General features: G+C 42.5%; 4 protein-coding genes across 9 annotated transcripts; 3 read left to right on the top strand and 1 right to left on the bottom strand.

Annotated features, from left to right (window-relative positions):
* Positions 1-153: 153 nt before the first annotated feature.
* On the top strand, positions 154-5153 carry LOC148409596 (uncharacterized). Of its 2 annotated transcripts, none has more exons than XM_088439433.1 (5): positions 154-341; positions 767-1534; positions 1686-1784; positions 1873-1989; positions 4168-5153. In XM_088439433.1, the coding sequence occupies exons 1-5, from the start codon at positions 287-289 to the stop codon at positions 4176-4178; spliced, it is 1050 nt and encodes a 349-aa protein (XP_088295559.1). In that variant the 5' UTR covers positions 154-286; the 3' UTR covers positions 4179-5153. The 2 variants fall into 2 exon arrangements, with proteins under 2 accessions (XP_088295559.1, XP_088295558.1); XM_088439432.1 differs by lacking the exon at positions 4168-5153 and adding an exon at positions 2067-2161.
* On the bottom strand, positions 2474-9899 carry bicral (BICRA like chromatin remodeling complex associated protein). 5 transcript variants are annotated; one of them, XM_088439428.1, is made up of 11 exons: positions 9668-9899; positions 7816-7931; positions 7432-7477; positions 7272-7320; positions 7100-7165; positions 5726-6865; positions 5391-5473; positions 5012-5157; positions 4834-4928; positions 4583-4685; positions 2474-4514 (listed from the first exon to the last, which is right to left on the bottom strand). In XM_088439428.1, exons 3-11 carry the CDS (start codon positions 7470-7472, stop codon positions 4156-4158), a joined length of 2082 nt encoding a protein of 693 aa, XP_088295554.1. In that variant the 5' UTR covers positions 7473-7477; positions 7816-7931; positions 9668-9899; the 3' UTR covers positions 2474-4155. The 5 variants fall into 5 exon arrangements, with proteins under 5 accessions (XP_088295554.1, XP_088295553.1, XP_088295555.1 ...); XM_088439427.1 differs by lacking the exon at positions 9668-9899 and adding an exon at positions 8016-9534; XM_088439429.1 differs by lacking the exon at positions 9668-9899 and adding an exon at positions 8386-9534.
* Positions 9900-10584: 685 nt separating this feature from the next.
* tbcc (tubulin folding cofactor C) lies at positions 10585-12847 on the top strand. The gene has a single exon (XM_088439061.1). It carries the CDS (start codon positions 10962-10964, stop codon positions 11982-11984), a length of 1023 nt encoding a protein of 340 aa, XP_088295187.1. The 5' UTR covers positions 10585-10961; the 3' UTR covers positions 11985-12847.
* A 339-nt stretch (positions 12848-13186) lies between these two features.
* On the top strand, positions 13187-18635 carry prph2a (peripherin 2a (retinal degeneration, slow)). Its single transcript, XM_088439060.1, has 3 exons — positions 13187-14085; positions 16195-16441; positions 17793-18635. Exons 1-3 carry the CDS (start codon positions 13505-13507, stop codon positions 18000-18002), a joined length of 1038 nt encoding a protein of 345 aa, XP_088295186.1. The 5' UTR covers positions 13187-13504; the 3' UTR covers positions 18003-18635.
* Positions 18636-19120: the final 485 nt, after the last annotated feature.

Raw genomic sequence — 19120 nt, 5'->3', positions numbered from 1 at the left:
ATGTTGGATATTTAACTTAATTTAATTCACGTATTTATAGTCTCTGAATAATTTAGGCGCTTTAAACAGCCACTGTATTTATATAACAAGTTTTGCCATTTCTATTTAGGCTTCTAAGTGGACACCTAAAATCAACTCCCGGAAGAGGTCCTTCTTCCACTCGCCTGGCACAACATGACCGTGAAAGATAGTCGGTGAATATAAACCATCTGTTATTGCAGTTTGTCATCTAAAAATTACGATGGCACGTTTAATTCAGGTTTAGAAATATTTTAATCTCAATCATATGAAATTATTTTCTTGCATTTTTTTGTTCGTCACCACGTGCAAAATGAACCCCGGTAAGTTTAGAAAACGACCGTCACGTGACCTAAACTTTATACTACTATCATTAATAATAACGAATTACTAAATTGACTAACAATTGCTCGTTATAGTTTACATTAATATGAATCAATTTCAAGCAGAACCGTTACTCTAATATTGAAAAGTACAGGTACTTTGTTCAGAGAATTGTTATATTAATATTGACTCATAATACGTGCATCACTGGGGTTACTCGTATGACAAGAGATATGCAAGACAGATCATGTTGGGAACCACTGCTGTATAGTACATTAGCCAAAAATACAAGCTGTATATACTTTTTGCATGTAATCGGGAGAGAAAAGTAATTTAATTATATAGGACTGAGGGCAATAGTTATTAATTTCAAATCAACTCGTGGTGTGTAAAAAATCCTTTTGTTTGTTTCACCCACCAACAGAGGTGTGTCCATTCTGTGGGAAGTCATACAAGAGGTTAAAGAGCCACCTGCCCTTTTGCAAGGCAGCCAAGCCCCCTTTAAGCCACCCTGAGCCTGTTGCATCCCCGCAATCCGGACATCTACAAGCACACTTGCCTAAAACGAAGGGAAAGAAGAAACAAGCACTCGGTGAGGTGACTCCAAAAGTGCCTGTGAAAAGTGGAAAAACGACACCATCGTCAAAGCCAAAGAAAAAGATCATCGGCGTCACAATGGAGGCGACAACGACCAGCCACATATCTCCGGGATCAGATTCAGCTCCACAAAGTCTGAAAACTGCCACAAAATCCACAGAGTCCCCCAAACCCCAAAATACCCCTAAAAAGACACCAATCAAATCCCCAGAACAAGACATAAGGACCATTCGTAAAGATATTCCCCGGATTACACTCCAGCATGTCGGAAGCACTTTAGGCCGGACTAAGACAAACAGGCCTGCCATCCACATTGAAACCACTCTAGAAAACACTAAATCCAATACAGGTTTCAGTGTATCTAGTCCAAGTAGTATTTTACAACCAAAAGAGTCTGCACTTCTGCTTAAAGATCATTCGTATGGATCCAAAGCAACCTCGCATATGCCTCCGCTTCTCCCTGACCTCCAAACTTCCAAGGTTGGTTTCCAACAGACAGAACAAACTTCCATGTCGCCTGTACATTTTTCCAAGCTCCAGTCCAGACCTAAAGACATGGTGGCAGCAATGAAACCCAGGAAAGACAACTCTTCAGGTTAGTATTTAGTGTGTAGCAAAGAGTTTCAATTTTTGCATAACTTCATCTGAGTTTTCATTTGTAGATTATAAAATGCCTGAAATAAAAGACGCTGCCCTTTAATTGTGAAATGTTTCGATATCGCATCAATCTTATTTTTGCCATGCAGAGCGAAGCCTGGGTCAGGTGACATTGAGGGAGCTTCCTGAGTGGTTGGCCTGCAGAACTCCACGCTGCCCAGGGGATGCGGTTGAAATAATGCAGAGAGGTGAAGATAATGTTAACAGACTCAACAGCCAAGTCATTCAGGTAACCCTCATTGTTCAACTAAAATCGGCACTGTCCGCCCCCTGCAGGATGGCAGTGGTACTACCGGAAGTATATCGACGTGAGGAAAGGGGGCGTGGGTGGCCTCGGCATGTTGCTGGCTGGATATTGTGTGCTCAGCTACGTCTGGTCGTACCCTCATCTAAGTAAGCGCACACGTCTTTGCTGTGTGAAGATTTAATGGCGAAGTGTTTTAATTTGTTTTCATTTTCATTTTTTTTAGAGCATGATCGCTGGAGGAAGTACCATTAAGACCAGAAGTATATGCAAAAATCCCTGTGTGCATAATAGAAATAAACAGCGACTACAAATAATCCATTGAGGAAAAAATGTCAGCGTTATTGGTGCAATTCCACTCATATCAAATACCCGTTTTCCGCTGGGTGTCGCTGTTGAGTCGTGCGCTCAAACATTAGACTGTTACACCACGTGTTCTAGCTTTGTAAGAGGATTAAAAGGAACAGGCACATTTTTTAGAGGGATAAAATCTTTTGGCCCAGATGTAGCAACGGCGCAAATATACAGGCGTGTCTAGAGTGCTTTTTTGCCCCTCCCTTAAAAAAAAAGTTTCTTCCACTCTCACCCAGATGTCATGATACGCTTGACCAGAATACCAATGGAGACTCACCGTCATGTTTGTATTCAAAACGAATTTATTGTTGCTGTGGGCAACATAACAATGAACAACTGACGACAACATAATACAAAATAATTTCTAATTTCTTTTTTTTTAAACATTCTTTTATCCTTCTATACAAAAATTATAAATATTTTTGTGGTTATACAAAACAACAAACTATACAGATCAAGTCTGACAGTACGGATTGAAAGCCTGGGCCCGTATATTGATGAGAAAATGGCGACATTGGGTTAAAAAAAAAAAAAGTGTCAAATGCTCAGCAATGTCTAGCATTTTCTATAGCGCCTGTCCTCTTAGGGATCGTGGATAAGCTAAGAGCAAAAGCGGGCTACACCCTGGACTGGACACCAGCCAATCACAGGGCACATAGACGACCATTCACAAGAATGTTTTTAGATCATGGCAAGAAGTGGATTTTGCCATGGAAAACATGCGAACTCAAGCTTCAAACCTGAACCTCAGAGCTATGAAACACACACGCGCAAAAGGCATTCAGTCTGCTGCTGTTGAAGCTCACGAGCAGGTTTAAACTTTGGCAGAAATGGACTGGATAGAATCTCTTCAGTCTGAGTCATTCAGGCTTGAATTCCAAAATGTAACAACAAAATGTTTTTGTCCAATCAACAAAAGATGTTTTGTTTTTTTTTCTTTTTGGTTGCGCTGCTTAGAAGAAAATAAAAGACAAGACAAAGCATACAATCAATGAACCCTCCTGTTTAAAACCAAAGTAAATAAAAATTGATAAAAAAAAGTATGAACTAAGTAACTTCCTCAATCTGAGGATTAATCTCCCCTCTAATGCAAACACATTGAAATGATAGGCGAATTTTCTTGCGTGTTTGACGTGTAGGGGCTCGCGTACCTTTAAGGTACAAAAGAAAGGGGAAAAATGCCAAATAAAAGCGAGCGGCTTACATGATGCTTGTGTGCAAGTCCGACGAAACCGGCTTTTAGTGCAATTCATGGAGGAAATGTAGGATTCTTCATGTAAACCCTTCCTCGTAAAAGCCGAGGAGGAGGCACGAAGTTGCCGAAGCGAGCAAACTGGCAGTTAAAAAAACAACTATGGATCCTTTAAATTGCACACATTTCCCACAGTATGGTGGGCGATTCGAAGAAGTGCCTGTCGTCAGTGCGGCGGGTCCTCGGTTTAAGATGTACGCGGTCATGGGTTGCTCACCAATTGTTACATTTATGGAACTATAGAAGTCTGGCCTAAAAGTGTTTTCACACAAAAAGATTCCGTAATTATGGCATTGTTAGGTTCTGAATGGTGCGTGATGAACAAGTTTTGCATAGCGGCATAAGAATACAGCGTCATGCGGCACAATAAGGCACACTCAGTTAGCGCCATACTTCAAGTTCATCAATCGGAGTTTTATATTGATGGTGTATTTTTCAAAAGACTATTGACTTTAGGAAAATAAAGTTCCAAATGGTGCATTATTGTGCAGTGCGGAAGTCTGTTCCTATCATACTTCATGGGTTTGATTGGATTCTTTGATATTTTTGGCCTGAAAGTGGCGTTATTTGAATTCCGACTTTATTAATAGATTATTTTATTGCCCGTCGTAAACCGAGGACCCCCTATCTTCCGAAATAAAACAAAAGTAGTGCTACATAAAGAGCAGAACAAAGTCCACAAAAGAACTAGACCAAACTATGTGGTTTGTTAACATTCCAGGATGCTGTTGACGGCAGCCTCCAGAGCAGAGTCCGTGTCCAGGTGTGGGGGCGAGGCCGCCTGGTGGTTCATGTGCCCCCCTGCAGCTACTGCAAAAGACGAGTGATTACCTTCCTGCCCCAAGTGTTGCTGCTGGGATCTCTTTAGTTCCAGCACGTTCTTATTGTCCGCGTGTGAAGCTTTAAGTTTCTCGTCGCTGCCTACTCCTCGATTGCCGAAGTCAGGCTGAAAGTCTGTCCTGTATTCCGGCTCCTCGCAGTCCGTGTCGGAGGATGCTGGCGGAGACGGGATGGGATCTTGCAAACGTTTAGACTTCAGCCCGCAGCAGAAGTCCTCCAAGAAAGCATCTGATGAAAAAAATCGGAGAGTGAGACCTTAAATTGGCTCAAAACATGTGAAATGAGATGATTGGTACCTGGATCTACGAGTAGCATGCGCTTGTCTTGGGTCAGGCAGCTTCGCTCCTCTTGGTTGAAGGTCCTGTCGATCATCACCATCTCTGACGAAGGACTGGAATGCTGCCCGCAAAGAGTACTACTTGTCAGAAGTTTTTAATAGTGGCCAAACATGACAATGATATGTTTTATGTTTAAAAACCTAACGTGAAGCACTTTGTATTGTAATCTCTATACAAATGCACCCTATAGATAAAGTTTGGATTAATACCTCAGATTCAGCCAACAGCAGTCGTCTGTATTTACTGATCATGGCCTGGGTCCTCATCAACACATGCGTCGCAAATGACTCAAACTCCTCATCCACTGTTAAACACGCAAATTAACGGTAAAACTCATATTAGCATTAAATTGCTGTTTTAAAAACCAAAACAGCAGAAAAAATGTACCCTGCAAGAATTCCTCCTGGCTGGGTGGCGTGCCTTGGAACACGTGAAAGGGCAGGAGCCGTTGCAGGGTGTCTGTGAACGATGTAAAATGTCGCCGGTCGGGCATGTCCACAAGCGCATGATGCTCCCTTAGCTGCTGTAAAATCCTTAAAAAAAACATAAAAATACTTGATCACTATTAAGTGTGCCGTTTCTATAGTATTGTGCATGGCAGAAGTTGGCATAGCAGACTGGCAATTGCATCTATTTCAAGATGGACCTATGGAAGTGGGCAGTGAACATTTTTGGCTATGGAATATTTCTAGTTGTTTATTGTATGAGGTGTCAAAAATAAATAAATTACTTCAGATGTGTGACATAGTGTATCTGTTGAACTCACATTCCTCCTTTGGTCTGCGGTGCGGGGGCGGGCCTCTTTTGTGCACTGAGCTGCACTTGTTTGACAGCAGCTCCAGAGGCATTCTGGGAAGTAAGGAAGTGATTTGTCAGGCCAGACCAGTGACTCTGGCCGTGTTAGGAATAATTTCCTATTCATCATATTGGGAGTTTTAGGTAGTGGACTATAAATTATGGTGCAGTAATCAGTAAAAATATTAGGAAGATTAAATGCACTGTGGGATTACACATTGAAAAAAAGCAAACTTAAAATATAATACACTTCACAGTACATAGTGATTCGAGATATAGCCCAAAAAAAGTAATGTCTAATCTCACCTGTCTGTGTTCTTGTACCTGCGTCACTGCGTTAGGTAAAGGGGACAACGACGTACAGTTGGCCGTTTGGGTCACTAGGAGGCGCTGCACGGGGCTACCCGAGACCTGCCCCTGACTGACCAGCGCCAGCCGGCTTGGAGCGCATGGCGCGGGCGCAGCACTCTTCCACGTTTGTGTCGCCCCACCACTCGCCACTCCCTGATTCACAACGAGTTGTCCGCCTGCTTGCGTCGTAAATTTTTGCCCGGCGACAATCTGCACCGTGTTGTGGGAGGTAATCTGGGCAACGGGTTCAACCGGCGGGGCCTTGTGGACGGCCAAAGACGTGGGCAGCAAGAACTGTCCTGCTTGGATGTTAGTTTGTGCCTGCTGCTGATCCACTACCATGGCGCCGTTGGCGGCGTACTGTGGGGTAGCACTGTTAGCTACATTTGCCATTGAGGAGACTGCAGGCTGTAAACTGAAAACAGTCTGAGCTCCAGCTTGATGCGGTTTAGGCTGGATCGGTTTAACAAGAGTCTGGGTCCCTCCTGGACCTCTCTGAATGATGACATTTTGAAGGGGAATGTTCTTGAAGCCCACCTGGCCAAGATGCCCCTGCGCAGGAGCATACACTTGCCCGCCCGGAGCCGGAGATCCCGTAGCAGCGATGGGGCCCGCTGACCTCAACACAATCTGAGGAGTTCTTTCCAGACCACTCAGGGTCATGACTCCGCTTCCCGCCCCGAATGAGCCCAGCACCTGGATGTGCTGCGTGGAACCGTTAGGCAGTGGAGACACGCCTTGAAGGAACTGTCCGGCGGGTAACGGTGCCGCCGCCGGGGTAACCACACCCCCTCCGTAGCCCCCAGAGACCAGCTGGGATGAGAAGGGCACAGGGGCCTGCACAAGGGTGGGCGCCGGCTGCGTGTCCAGCAGGGCCTCTTGTGCCAGCGTCTGCTCCGTGATGTCGGCCTCCAGCAGGGATTTCTGGAGGATGTCGAAGGGCTGGTCCTCACCGAGGTCCACGTCGCCTCCCGGGGGGCTACCGGCCCCCAGTTGGTCCTCGATGAATGAGAGGCTGCTAGAGAGCTGGAGGCCATCGCCAGCTGGATCCCCAACAAACTCTGCCATTGTGGAGGAGCCATCTTTGGCATTTGCCTAAAACGAGGCATTTTGGAAAAATCTTAAAACATGCTTTCTGTAAATGACTTAATTGTAGATGTTTTCATGAATAATGTAAAACATTTGAATACTTCCCTGATTTACTATAGGTTAGCCATACAAGTCAATGGTACAAAAGTGATTAAAAGTAACTATATGTCCACATTCCATCGCAGTGAAAACAATAGTTTCCTTTGAACTGAACATTCAAACAATGACTCGCATACTCACAGCGTCACCAGAGAAGAAAGACGGATCTGAGCCGTACGCAGCATTTGCTACATCGTCCTCTTCAATCTGTATAAGGGAGAACACATGCTAACGCCGACATCAAAAGTTGAAAGGTTCATGTAAACATGCCACACAGATGTGTCTGTAAATCTTTTTTTTAGGTGCCACTCACGGACTTGCTGTTGTTGCCATGTAGGTAGTCATTCAATGCATCCACATCTCTGAAAAAAAAAGTACTTCAAAGGTGAGTGGACAGTGGTAAAAAAAATGTCACATTTATGTTTTGTTACTCTTAAAAATGCAATCATCTAACGCGAATGTTTTCATTTTACCCTAAAATATCCAGAAGATGGCGATCGTCCTCATCATCCATGACACCTAAAAACAATGAATAATCAGTGAGTAGTGAAAGTTTCTTTAATTTTTTTTTTATTGGCATACAATCACTGCTCATTTGAATACTTAAAACACATTGCTGTTTCATTGAGTAAAAGTATTGTTAATTAGTTTATACTTCTATAAACACTGTCTGTCACTATATATATATATTATATACATTGTTTTTTTACTCAAATCAGTACTTCTGAGTAAAACATGCTTTGTCATCGTCTGCAAAGGCAAAGGGCCGTTTATCCCTATTTAAAGTGTCCTTAGAAACCCCTATAGTGACTTTGGCCCAAGATGAATAAATTTAATAGAGCGGGGTGGAAGGGTACCTAATATTGTGTCCAACTTGTCTGTGGGTATTCATTACTTTGGCCCAGACACTTATTAGCGCCCAGTTGCATGGATTCAGTCAGGAAACACCCTACGTTTCCATTGACAGGATGGGCTGCAGGGAGGGGGTGACGAAATGACAGTGAAGTCAAAAGCAGACACACAGTATGTGAGAAATAAAGACAATTCAATTCATCACCATGGGAGAGCAGTGTGGCCTTCCTTCTGACAACATGGCTACTGTGATGCATTACTCCCACCCATCACCTCATGGTGAAAAAGTGCATTTGTGTGGAAGTAACCACACAAAGCTCAAAATACCCTCAAAGGGCAGACATTATTGATTGTTGGCTTTATTTTAGCCATCAATAGTGTTGTTTGGCAAAGAATAAAAGGGACAAAGAAGTCTACTTATTGAAGACAATTACATAAGGGGTATGAACATTCATTTCTGGAATTCTCGTGTATGTCTTTCAGGAGCAACTTGGATATTTTTTTTCAGCGCTAGAATGAAATGATTACTTTCCATACAGTGAGTAATGTTTAAGTGACACTTATGCTAAACTGACAAAATGGCTGCTGTGGAAGCCGAACTGTCGTTCTTTATGCAGTGCGTCGCCCTCTCGTCCTGGAACTGTTCAGATCAATAGTGGAGCTGCAAAATATTGTGTTAAAAGCAGTTTTCGGTGCATAATAAAACGCGAAAGCCAAAATATGAACGCAAACCATTCTTTGATCGCCGCTGGAGCAAATGGGGGCTACAAATTGTTTAGAAGCTACTATTGTCACATCACAACGAAAACAAACCGAAGAAATAACCCACACCGACCGCACCATGCTTCTTAAATGCACTCATTTATTTTTTGATTTAACATATAAAAGCTAACTTAAAACCGAATGAGTGTGAAATGGCGTCGTGGCCAAAGAACAATGGTGTGAAATGGCGTCGTAGCGAATGAACTAAAGTGTGGAACGGCCTTAATAAAACAACATACAAACCAAACTACAAATGTTAATAATAAAATACATCGCCGTTCGAAACCAGAAGCGACTACAAATCCAGGTTCGGTGTGATTATTGTGCTCGATTTGCCCTTCACATTTGTCCTAGATCGTAGGCCATGTTGTCCCAGGCGAATAAGAAAAAAATCGCGTAAAGTGGTCTAGAAACTCGGCTAAATGTGCAGCGTGTGGGCTTTTATTTCCAAAAATAGCCCCGAATAGACATAATCGCAGTCCGGGGGGCCAGTCGACGTGTTCGCCCTTGACGCGTTTTGGCCAAGGCTTTTTCACTCGTCCCGAGCGGCGCAAAACGTCACATTTTCTCCGAAGCCAAAGCCGTGCCGAGCGGGTGCACCCTCTCTCGAACCCGGTCCTCGTCCTACTCTGCCTCGTTCGCTGCGAAGACATTTTAAACGGCCAAACGCTCGGCTTTTCGCTTAGCTAGCCTGCCGATGTGTCGTCGACACCCTCCCCTTTGGAAAGCGCAATTAGGCGGAAAAAAGGCGAATATATAAATATTTATCCCGATTAGCATAACGTAAAGAGTCGCGGAGGTAAAGCCTTTTTTCTTTACTCCCTTCTCCACTCCACTTGAAACCCAATATCTCCATTTGGCCAACTTTTAATTCGCTCGCCCCCTCCTTCTCCTCCTCCTCCTTCTTCTCCCTCTCTCCCACCACTCGTGTTATTTCGCCTCACTCCTGTCTCCCCACACTGTGCTGCCTCGGCTCCATTTTCAAAGTTGTCTCCCTAACCCTCCCCGAAGGAGGAAGAGGGAAGGAGGCCGTGTGTGTTTTTTCCCTTGCAATTTTTATCCCAAAATGATAATACACTCAAAGGGGGAACTCACCGTCATGAAAAAGCAGTGCCTTGTCAACGGGGTTTCCTCGCCATGGCTGCACGGGCTGTGGGGGCTAGCGAGCGCGCCGCTGGAAGAGCAAGTTCAAGGAGGGCACAGCAGCACCGGCGGGGCCCCCCTCCCTCCCGTACGACAATTCTGCTTGTGCCATAATAAAAGTTGACATGATGGGGGAGGTTATTAACGAAAAATATAAATTAGAGCACGCGATTAGAATGGCACGCCGTAAAGATGGCAATGAACTTTTTCCAACAGTAGAGGGCGGGCCTCTGGTGTGTGACGTCACTCACGACAACTGACTATATAAAGGTGTGGCAATTTACCTGGGACTATTGCTCATCTTTCATACACAGGACGAAATAAAGTTTCACATATAAAATTGTTTATTTAAATGCTCATTTGAAAATGTGCACACAAACTCTGCTATCCCAAAGCTTGACTTGAAAATGTGCACACAAACTTACATTGAGCTAGAGCGTTCCCATTTTTTACACAAAGTATCACCTCATAAAATGCTTGGCTCTCCCAAGTTTTATACAGTAATGCCTTGAGATACGACTTTTGATTTCGTTGCTTTGTACGATTACACACAATACCCCACCTATTTTCTCACATATAATGAAAATGACAATCCACTACAGCCTCCCAAATAAATGCCAACAATGCTTGCAATGTTTTAAATCAATCTTTATTTTTAATTTAAAAACACGACACAGTAATAGCTTACGTTATAAAACCATACACCAATTGTTTTCGTGAGTCATGTCATTTTACTCCACTCTGAACTACCTATTCACTTTCAAAACTTTAAAGTTCTATAATCAGTCTTTAAACTCAAAACATGTCATGCACGTGTAATAAAACCAAACAGAAACGTAAAAGACAACAGTAGCCTGTTGCCTTTTACGTTTCTGTTTGGTCGTGTTTGTTCTTGAGCACCACGCCTGCACTTATCTTCACTTGCGACAGGTCACGGTATGCTTATCAATTCCTTGAATGATTGAACAAACCAATAACACTTTCTGTTGTTTGATAGAATATAAATGAAAAAAGAAAGAAAACACGAACGCATAATGCCAAAAGTAAACGGTTTACGTTCACTGTTTACGTTGTAGTGCCGCCATCTTGAGCAGGTGGCGCATGACGCCGTAAAAACAAACGACAGCGAAGAAGAATCGCTGTTGCAGCAACACCATTGTAAACTTAGGTGGCGGTATGCACCTACGCGTTGCTTGCAATCTGCCAATAATAGAACGAAGAAGAAACGTCATCACAAGGCAACAAAATGGAAGCGGCGGGTGTGGTTCAGGCGGGTGAGCCGGAGAGCAGTAACGGAGCACTTAAAATGAAGGAACGACTACAGAAGCGCCACAAAACGAGGCTAGAGGACGCGGAGCGACGGAAAGAAGCAAAAGATTACCATTCGGTCCCCAAAGAAAACGTCGACTACTTCTTTAGCACCTTCAATGGTGAGCAGGCTGCCGTGGAGGAGCTGCTGTGCGGCTGCTTGGGAGCCGATCCAAATGTGGTGGAGCAAAGGCTGGAGGATGCTACGAGCAAAACGGCACAGTTGCAAAAGTTCCTCAACGACAGCATTATGTTTCTCACAGCCTACGATCAGCGTAAAGCCCAGAACGCCCTACGGAAGCTGCAGACGTGTCTCAACGAGACAAGGGAGCAGGCCAAGCCCAAAAAGAAATTCGGCTTCCGGGGTCGAACTAAGGCGTCATCATCCAAGGTAGAGGACTCCGTCGTCCCTCCACCTGCACCTCACAACGCCGAACAGGTGGATGGAGATCCTGCCGGTGTACGTTGCGGCTTATCTAACATGAGCGACATGGTCCTGGTGAAGACCGCTGAGGAGATCCAGAAAGAGGACGTCCTTTTGTCCCATCTGTCCAACTGCAAGGTGCGTCTGTATGGCGCGCCAAACACTCTGCATCTGAAGCATATCGACCGTTGTGAGATCCTGTGCGGGCCTGTGTCCACCTCTGTGTTTGTGGACCACTGTGAGAGCAGCACCCTTGCTCTGGCCTGCCAGCAGATGCGCACCCACAACACCAAGGACACCTGCATCTACCTGCACGTCACCAGCCGTGCTATCGTGGAGGACTGTCACGACGTCAGCTTTGCACCATATTCCTGGTCGTACCCCAACCTGGATGAGGACTTTCACACTGCTGGCCTAGACCCAACTCAGAACAACTGGGAGCGGGTGGACGACTTTAACTGGCTCGCCGCTGGGACGCCGTCACCCAATTGGACAGTTATTCCCGAAACAGAGCGGAAGACCACGTGGGACACCTAGGGACCCCTTTGGTGCTTTAAAATGCCAAATTTTGCCCTTAATCTTGTACCTCTAAAATGATAGAATGTGTTGAAATGAGTAACCTGTAATAATGCTTGTATGATTAAAGGTTACTTTAGTGTGAGAAGACTTATCTCAATTATTCTGGGAGTTTAACTGTAGTATTATTTTTAAATGTGACAGTAGGCTTAACACATATAAGTATATAAGGGAATTGTCATGGTTTCATTTTTAAAGTGTCTATGAAACACTAAATCCAGAGGGATTTCTGAGATGCACTAATTTCATATTCTGTACCTATTGGGGAGTTTATAATTATCTTATTTCAATATGCATCATAAAGGTTTTCCAGTAGTTTATTTTAAATATGGGATTTACTTTTTTTTTTTTTTTTTTTTTGCTGTACTGCCTCCACATGCAAATTTTATTTATTCAGTAGTTTTATATTAACATGTAATTTTGTGGGAGTCTAATTTTAACCCAAGCTCATTTTAAGGGCTTAACAACAAGGCATCTTCGACTTGAGGACTGTTTTGACACCCAAATTACCATTACATATTATAAAATACACAGCTCAAAAGATGTTGGTACCATTGAGCTTTTTTTTAGGATGAACTTTGAATGCATTATAATATTTAAAAGTGAACTTCAATTCTTTTTTTTAGATCAATTCTGAAATATCACATGAAAGCAAAACATGAACTTTTCTGATTAGTGCACAGAAAACAATATTGTAATTGCATTCATGATTCAATTTAAGGATAAACAAAGCACAACCGCACAAACATGAGATGAGAACTAAGATTTTTTTTCTGCTGTGCTGTATTAAAACAAATAAAAATAAAAGAAAATGAGAGAGCGAACTTTATACACGAGTTTTTTTGTTTTATTTTTTGGACGAAACTTTTGTATTTGGTGCCACTAGATTGCGCAAGTGTCCAGCAAGTCCACGGGCATATTATTGGGTGTATTGTTTGTGTGAGCACTGACGATGTCTTAGTGGCCTCCAGCAGTTAAGCCATCCTTGTCTTGAACCTGCAGACCCACAACTGTGAACGACTCCCTGAATAGTCGCGTTTCCATGCAGCTCATCTTTGGAGATCCCATCATGAAGGTAACCAAGGCGACCGCGTGATCACTCAAACCAATTAAGGCCCCCGGGGCTGTGGCTTCAAATCGGGCTCATCTTGTGCGGGGGGATTTTTTCCCTCGCAAATTGGATCAGGCCGCTTACAGGAGCTTAGCATGACGTACTGCATCTTGGTGAGTTTAGTCATGAGGATCCTTTGCAGAAATCCTCCAGGTGAAATCCAAGCAAAGTCAAGGCGTCGTTTTTGGGGCACAATGGAGGTGGCTTTGAATGAATGACAAGACTTGGGTTCCACAAGGGTACAGTGGGAATGGTCTCTGATGGATTACTGAAGCACCAAAGGAGACTGTCGTAGTTCAAACCGTGACTTGGTTATTAAAGAAGACCATAGAAGTTCTCCTCGGACGTTAAAGGACATATCTGGTTGAAAATGGCGTTGATGAAGGTCAAGTTTGATCTGAAAAAGCGAGTGAAGCTCGCCCAGAGCGTGTGGTTCCTCTTCTGGTTTGCCGTCATGGCCGGTGTGCTGGTCTTCAGCATGGGCCTTTTCTTCAAAATTGAGCTGCGGAAGCGCTCGGAGCTGATGGACAACAACGAGAGCCACTTTCTGCCCAACCTTCTCATCTTGATGGGCCTGCTGGCGTGCGGCATCAACGCTTTTGGTGGCAAGGTCTGCTACGACTCCTTGGATCCCACCAAATTTGTCAAGTGGAAGCCCATGCTCAAGACCTTTTTAGTGGGGTGCGTGGTCTTCAATGCTCTCCTGGTGTTCACGGCCCTGCTGTGCTTCGTCATGCGTATCCCGCTGCAGTTCACGCTAGCAGAGGGCCTGCGCAACGGAATGCGCTTCTACAAAGACACAGACACACCGGGACGCTGCTATATGAAGCGGACGCTGGACCTGATGCAGATGGAATTCCGCTGCTGTGGCAACGACAACTACCGGGACTGGTTCGAGATCCAATGGGTCAGCAACCGCTACCTGGACTTCAGCTCCAAGGAGGTCAAAGAGTAAGTGGAATATTCCTAGGAATTTGATGCGTCATTTGATCCCTGGGCCTTCAGTAAGGATCTACCTGACTTAATCCACCTCTTGATTCTGACACTATCACGTCACAATAATAGAAACAGGTCAATACAAAATGAATTAAAAACTATAGGATGAGATACTTGTTAAATGTATTACAGACTTGGTTTGCTCTGACGATCAGAGGGTGAAAAAATGAAAGGATGATTTGGAATTTGACAGGCCAAAGAAACAGTCCCTAATTTGTGCTAAAATAATTGAAGATACATCACCCAGCACTACTGTTTCTGAAGGCCCTGGGCAAATTACACTGACATGGTAACACGGAGACTGCAGTCTGATTGGGCAAAAAATAAAATTAAAAAAAAGAAAAGAACATAGTGCAGCTCATAGAAATGCTATGAAACAAAAAGAGCAGACTATTGGTGATAAATGGATACAATTTAATGAAACAAATATTAGAATTGAGGTTCTAATTGTGTGTCAGTAAATCTAATATAGAAATAACACAGGTTATTTGATCTGGGGCGATATCTGAGATATGGAAGTGACGGTTCTGTGAAGCTGAGTTCAATGTAAGTGGATTCGGGGTGAGGGTAGGTCAGGGCATGTATGTTATTCTCCCCTGCCCTTTTGAGGATTAGCGTGACAGAAATGGTGACGGCAAATGAGAAAATGGATGGAGGTTACTAGGCAGTTTTGCCAGGGTAATATGTGAGAGGGTGGTCAGGGGGGATTAAGTGCAGAAACCGATAAGAGGGGTCAAACGAGCACAGGAGAGATTTAAAGGACAGGTCAAATAATGTTTCCTCCCAGTAACGTACAAAATTCAAGACCGGATCAATTAAATAATGCTTAAATTTAATTAAAACTAGAACTGCATATACAATGGGTATAACTTTATTTATTGGCCTCATTATATATATTTTATTATCAGTATATATTTGGATTATTTTGGACTTTGGAAACAGTGTCTAACCAGAGGAGGAAGTGCAAAATTATAATAATAAAAAACTGAACATTTGTCACAGGTGTGGAATTAATGTTTTGCCAGTTCTTGTGTATGTTCCCACCGTGACTGGTAAATCGCCAGGATTAGCGCTTCAAGCATCAGTGTCCTGTCCAATCAGACCCGCCGGATTCTCTGAAAGCTAATTTGCAAACATTTTACAGCGTTGCAGTTTTATCCAAAAGGGAAAGTCACTGTGTTGACATTTTGTCATGCTTAAGACCAAATCTTTTTCATGACATATTTGAAGGTTTTGATGGATTCTTTTCAGGCCCCAAAACGGTTGTGGTTTTGCGCACTGACCCAAATGTTGTGTTTCCTGCGCCATCAAAGAGGTTTACTCGGTTTGATTCTGGATTAAGTGTTTCCGACGCTGACCCACAAATGTCAGTCAACTGTCGGCGGAATAGTTCCTTGGACTTTACAATGTACTATTGACGCTCAACTCTATTGGGGTTAAGTGAGGATGTTCCTATAGCTGACTGTGCGCAATTGTTGTGGTTCAGAAGTGCACAGTGCTTAAAATGAATAATCAATAACAAAACCTTTTGAAAATGAGGGTTTTAATGTAAACGTTTCAAACATTTTAATCCGATTAAAATATTAATATAATTCAAAAACATTTATTAACGTAAATTATATTTTTAACGCGAATATAATTGCATTTTAGAATTTTTTACTTTGCATGTTTTTAAACGTATAATACAGGTCATAAATGATCTCACGTGTTTTTTTTTTTAATTCAAATTGATTTAGATTTCTTTTAAAAACAGAGATAGTTTTTCAAAATATATTTCACTTTTTTATATTTTTGACTTTTTTTTTTTAATGCTTTATGTATTTTTTCAGTTCTTTCCCAACTAACCAGTTTACAAAGCTATAATATTGGTGTTGTTGGTGACTTCCTTTTACATTTGCATGGTTACATAAATCAAATTTGAGTGTTTTTATAGAACAAGAAGAGTCCAGTAGACTAAATTCAACTGTTACAAATGACCATTACCTTGAATACCAACATCAAGGTCCCACAATTATGCTATTAGTCTTACCACTATATAGTAAACCTGTAATATTCTTTTCCTAGCCGCATCGGGAGCAACGTGGACGGCCAATACCTGATGGACGGGGTGCCCTTCAGCTGTTGCAACCCAGGATCGCCGAGGCCGTGCATCCAGCAGCAAATGACCAACAACTCGGCTCACTACAGCTACGACCACTACACCGAGGACCTCAACGTGTGGAAGAGCGGCTGCCGCGATGCCCTGCTCTCCTACTATGGTGGCATGATGACGACCATCGGGGTCTTGGTGCTGCTGGTCACCATGCTAGAGGTCAGGGGACACATTGAAGACCAGCGTGCCCGAAATTACACTCACCAATCGCAATACTGGGTATAGCATAACTATGCCAGACAAAATATTCGAAACTACTCTCAGTGTTATGTACAGAGGGGTGTCAAAGGTCTGGACCCCCAATTTAAATAATGAACATGCTCCACATCAGAATATGCATTTTAGAAAGAATGTATTACAAATCTAAAACAAAATATATCACTCAGTAAAAAATATATAGACTATTTAAGAAAAAAAAATACTGCTGGCATTTTATAAATGTAAAACGTTAAAAGATATCACAAAGTATTTACAAAATTAATTTCAAAAGAGCTACACACGTGTATATGTGTGAAGGTATCACAAAACTAATAACAAAACCTTCATTATAACAACACTAATAAAGGTGGCTTATATTCCAAATTATTCTAAGCTCCATCAAAGTGAAACAAGTATATAAAACAGGTATATTTAATATTCGTAAAAAAGTGAACACTGTATGAAGTACTCAGGGGAAATAGGGAGGACTTTGTCCTAAATACAAGCTACCAACACTTGACCCATCTGACATTGCCATCGCCTACTTCCTTCTTCCTCTTGCTCGTTTCCACTTGCTGAGCTCCCTTCCCTAAACAACCTAAAAATAAATCCCCCTTTATATAGTATAGCACCTGTAAACGTAAAAAGTACGAATCCTAAACAATTCCTCCTCTATCTCAATTTTCTGTATTTTGTTGTGGTAGAAGGAGCCTATAAAAAGTTAATATTTGGGTTTTTTTTGTTTTGTTTTTTGCTACTTTATACTAGCCCAGACTTTTCCTGTCTGGGCTGCAGACACTTTTAGGTAATGCCTTAAATCCAGCAGACAGTAATTTGCTCTAGAAACCTGGATAGAGGGTGTCTCCCTGCAAGTTGATCCACTTGAAGGAAACCCAGTTTGAAAATGGTTACGCAAGTTAGCAACTCTGGCATGGATAATGGAGTTAAAGTAGAGCGATATTATTCACTGTTTACTGTACGATATTCGGTTCAGCTGCCCAAAATTGTAAAAAAAAAAAGTTCCAAACATGCCTACACCAGGCTGAAAAAAGACAATTTGGATCAACACCAACATTTGTGTTTAAATTCAGTAATTTATCAATCGGATCCCCATCAAAATTTTACATGTTTTTTTTTTATCAACATATTGTCCCTCCACTCAATGTAATGAAAATTGTTTCAATTTATTTTTGGGTCATCCTGCACACAAGCAGCAAAGCTTACTTTTGATTGAAGTGTAGCAAAAAAAATGTTATTTAGCAATACGTCAACATTTATTCCGATGAATTACATTTTCTCCGCCCTGTCACAGATCGCCGTGACAGTGGGCCTGCAATACGTGGACAGCTCGCTGTCCACTCTGGCCAACCCCGAAGACCCGGAGAGCGAGAGCGAGGGCTGGCTCCTGGAGAAGACGGTCAAGGAGACGTTCACCGACATTATGGCCAAAATGAAGGCCATGGGCAAAGGCGGTAAAGTGGAGGAGGGGGGCGACGAGGGCGGCGTAGCTACTGTCAGCTGAGCGACCTCTCAACTCACCTCACACCCTGCCAAAACTGACATCGTCACCACGCCCAAATATGGAAATAAAAGGACTTGTAAGAAGATTGTTTTTTTTCATTGGTTCTTTGCGGGGAATCTGTTGTATATTTCTAGTAAACACAGAGCTGTAGTTAACCAAGACAATGAGAAAAATAACGTCCACAACATTAGGTACACCTGCAAATGAGATCCAGTCAAAGAGATTTTGGATGGGGATGGTGGTTACTATGCAACCCCCCTGTCGCAAGCAACCCAAGATATTCCCTTGCCAAGTGAAATGAAAAACGATTTATTTTTGTTAATAGGAATAATAAACCATGAATGAATTTGGCAGCTAAATATTTTGTCCCCCACTCAAAGAAAACCTTCACATTTCCAGTCAGAAGTTTGTTCACCATCTGTATATTTAACAACGCGCTGGCGGTCTTTGTACAGTGTAGAAATTGTGATGATTAAACCTTTTTTTTTATTTAAAAAAAATATATATATACTTATATAATGTAATCTGTCAATATATACATATATATATAAATCCATGTAAATGTATGTATATGGGCTGCGTGTTTAGAAAAAAGGGAAAACTAATAAAAGCTAAAGAGTTTGTGTGAGAAAATGTGGCTTGTCGTCTTTTGACTTTGCGTCAAGGAGGCCCGGCACACAGCGAGGGCCCACAAGGCTCCCGATTAAGTCGACAACCGGATCAAGGCAATTAGGCTCTTTACTGCTTTCACATGCATAGACATGAGATGACTCTTCACATGCCCTGACCTAACAAGCATGTGTTTGTGACTGTGTGATTTATGCACTTTTGCAGTAGTCTGAAGTTTGTGTTTGTTATTTAAATGTAAAAAAAAAAAAAAAGTCTGGAGATTATGTAGATATTTTTCAGATGGACAAAAAAGCTGCCCAGTTGTAAGCATAAAATCACTCAAAATGTCTTGATTAGACACAGATTCATCAATATTTGTTAACCCCCGATAAAGGTGCCGTTTAGAGGAACTTATTTGGGAATTTATTACTTAGTTAACATTCGTTGCTCTTCCTTGATGCAGTGAGGGTGAAAGAGGCCATCTTTTCTTTGCACGGTATTTCAGTTGC

The sequence above is a fragment of the Hippichthys cyanospilos genome, chromosome 17, assembly GCF_059441005.1.
Source record: "Hippichthys cyanospilos isolate Australia breed blue-spotted pipefish chromosome 17, RoL_Hcya_1.0, whole genome shotgun sequence".
NCBI classification, from domain to species: Eukaryota; Metazoa; Chordata; class Actinopteri; order Syngnathiformes; family Syngnathidae; genus Hippichthys; species Hippichthys cyanospilos.
This window is presented reverse-complemented; position numbering and strand designations above follow the sequence as displayed.

What these genes read in the sequence shown, in the direction of transcription:
- bicral (XM_088439428.1), bottom strand. Translation starts at nt 7,472, where the DNA reads ATGGATGATGAGGACGATCGCCATCTTCTGGATATTTTAGG. An exon ending in ATGGCAACAACAGCAAGTCC is followed by an intron (nt 7,166 to 7,271) that starts GTGAGTGGCACC and finishes TCCCTTATACAG; the next exon opens with ATTGAAGAGGACGATGTAGC. An exon ending in CTTTCTTCTCTGGTGACGCT is followed by an intron (nt 6,866 to 7,099) that starts GTGAGTATGCGA and finishes GCCTCGTTTTAG; the next exon opens with GCAAATGCCAAAGATGGCTC.
- prph2a (XM_088439060.1), top strand. Translation starts at nt 13,505, where the DNA reads ATGGCGTTGATGAAGGTCAAGTTTGATCTGAAAAAGCGAGTGAAGCTC. An exon ending in AGCTCCAAGGAGGTCAAAGA is followed by an intron (nt 14,086 to 16,194) that starts GTAAGTGGAATA and finishes TTCTTTTCCTAG; the next exon opens with CCGCATCGGGAGCAACGTGG. An exon ending in TGCTGGTCACCATGCTAGAG is followed by an intron (nt 16,442 to 17,792) that starts GTCAGGGGACAC and finishes GCCCTGTCACAG; the next exon opens with ATCGCCGTGACAGTGGGCCT.
- LOC148409596 (XM_088439432.1), top strand. Translation starts at nt 287, where the DNA reads ATGAAATTATTTTCTTGCATTTTTTTGTTCGTCACCACGTGCAAAATG. An exon ending in CAGGAAAGACAACTCTTCAG is followed by an intron (nt 1,535 to 1,685) that starts GTTAGTATTTAG and finishes TTTGCCATGCAG; the next exon opens with AGCGAAGCCTGGGTCAGGTG. An exon ending in GGTTGAAATAATGCAGAGAG is followed by an intron (nt 1,785 to 1,872) that starts GTGAAGATAATG and finishes CGCCCCCTGCAG; the next exon opens with GATGGCAGTGGTACTACCGG.
- tbcc (XM_088439061.1), top strand. Translation starts at nt 10,962, where the DNA reads ATGGAAGCGGCGGGTGTGGTTCAGGCGGGTGAGCCGGAGAGCAGTAAC.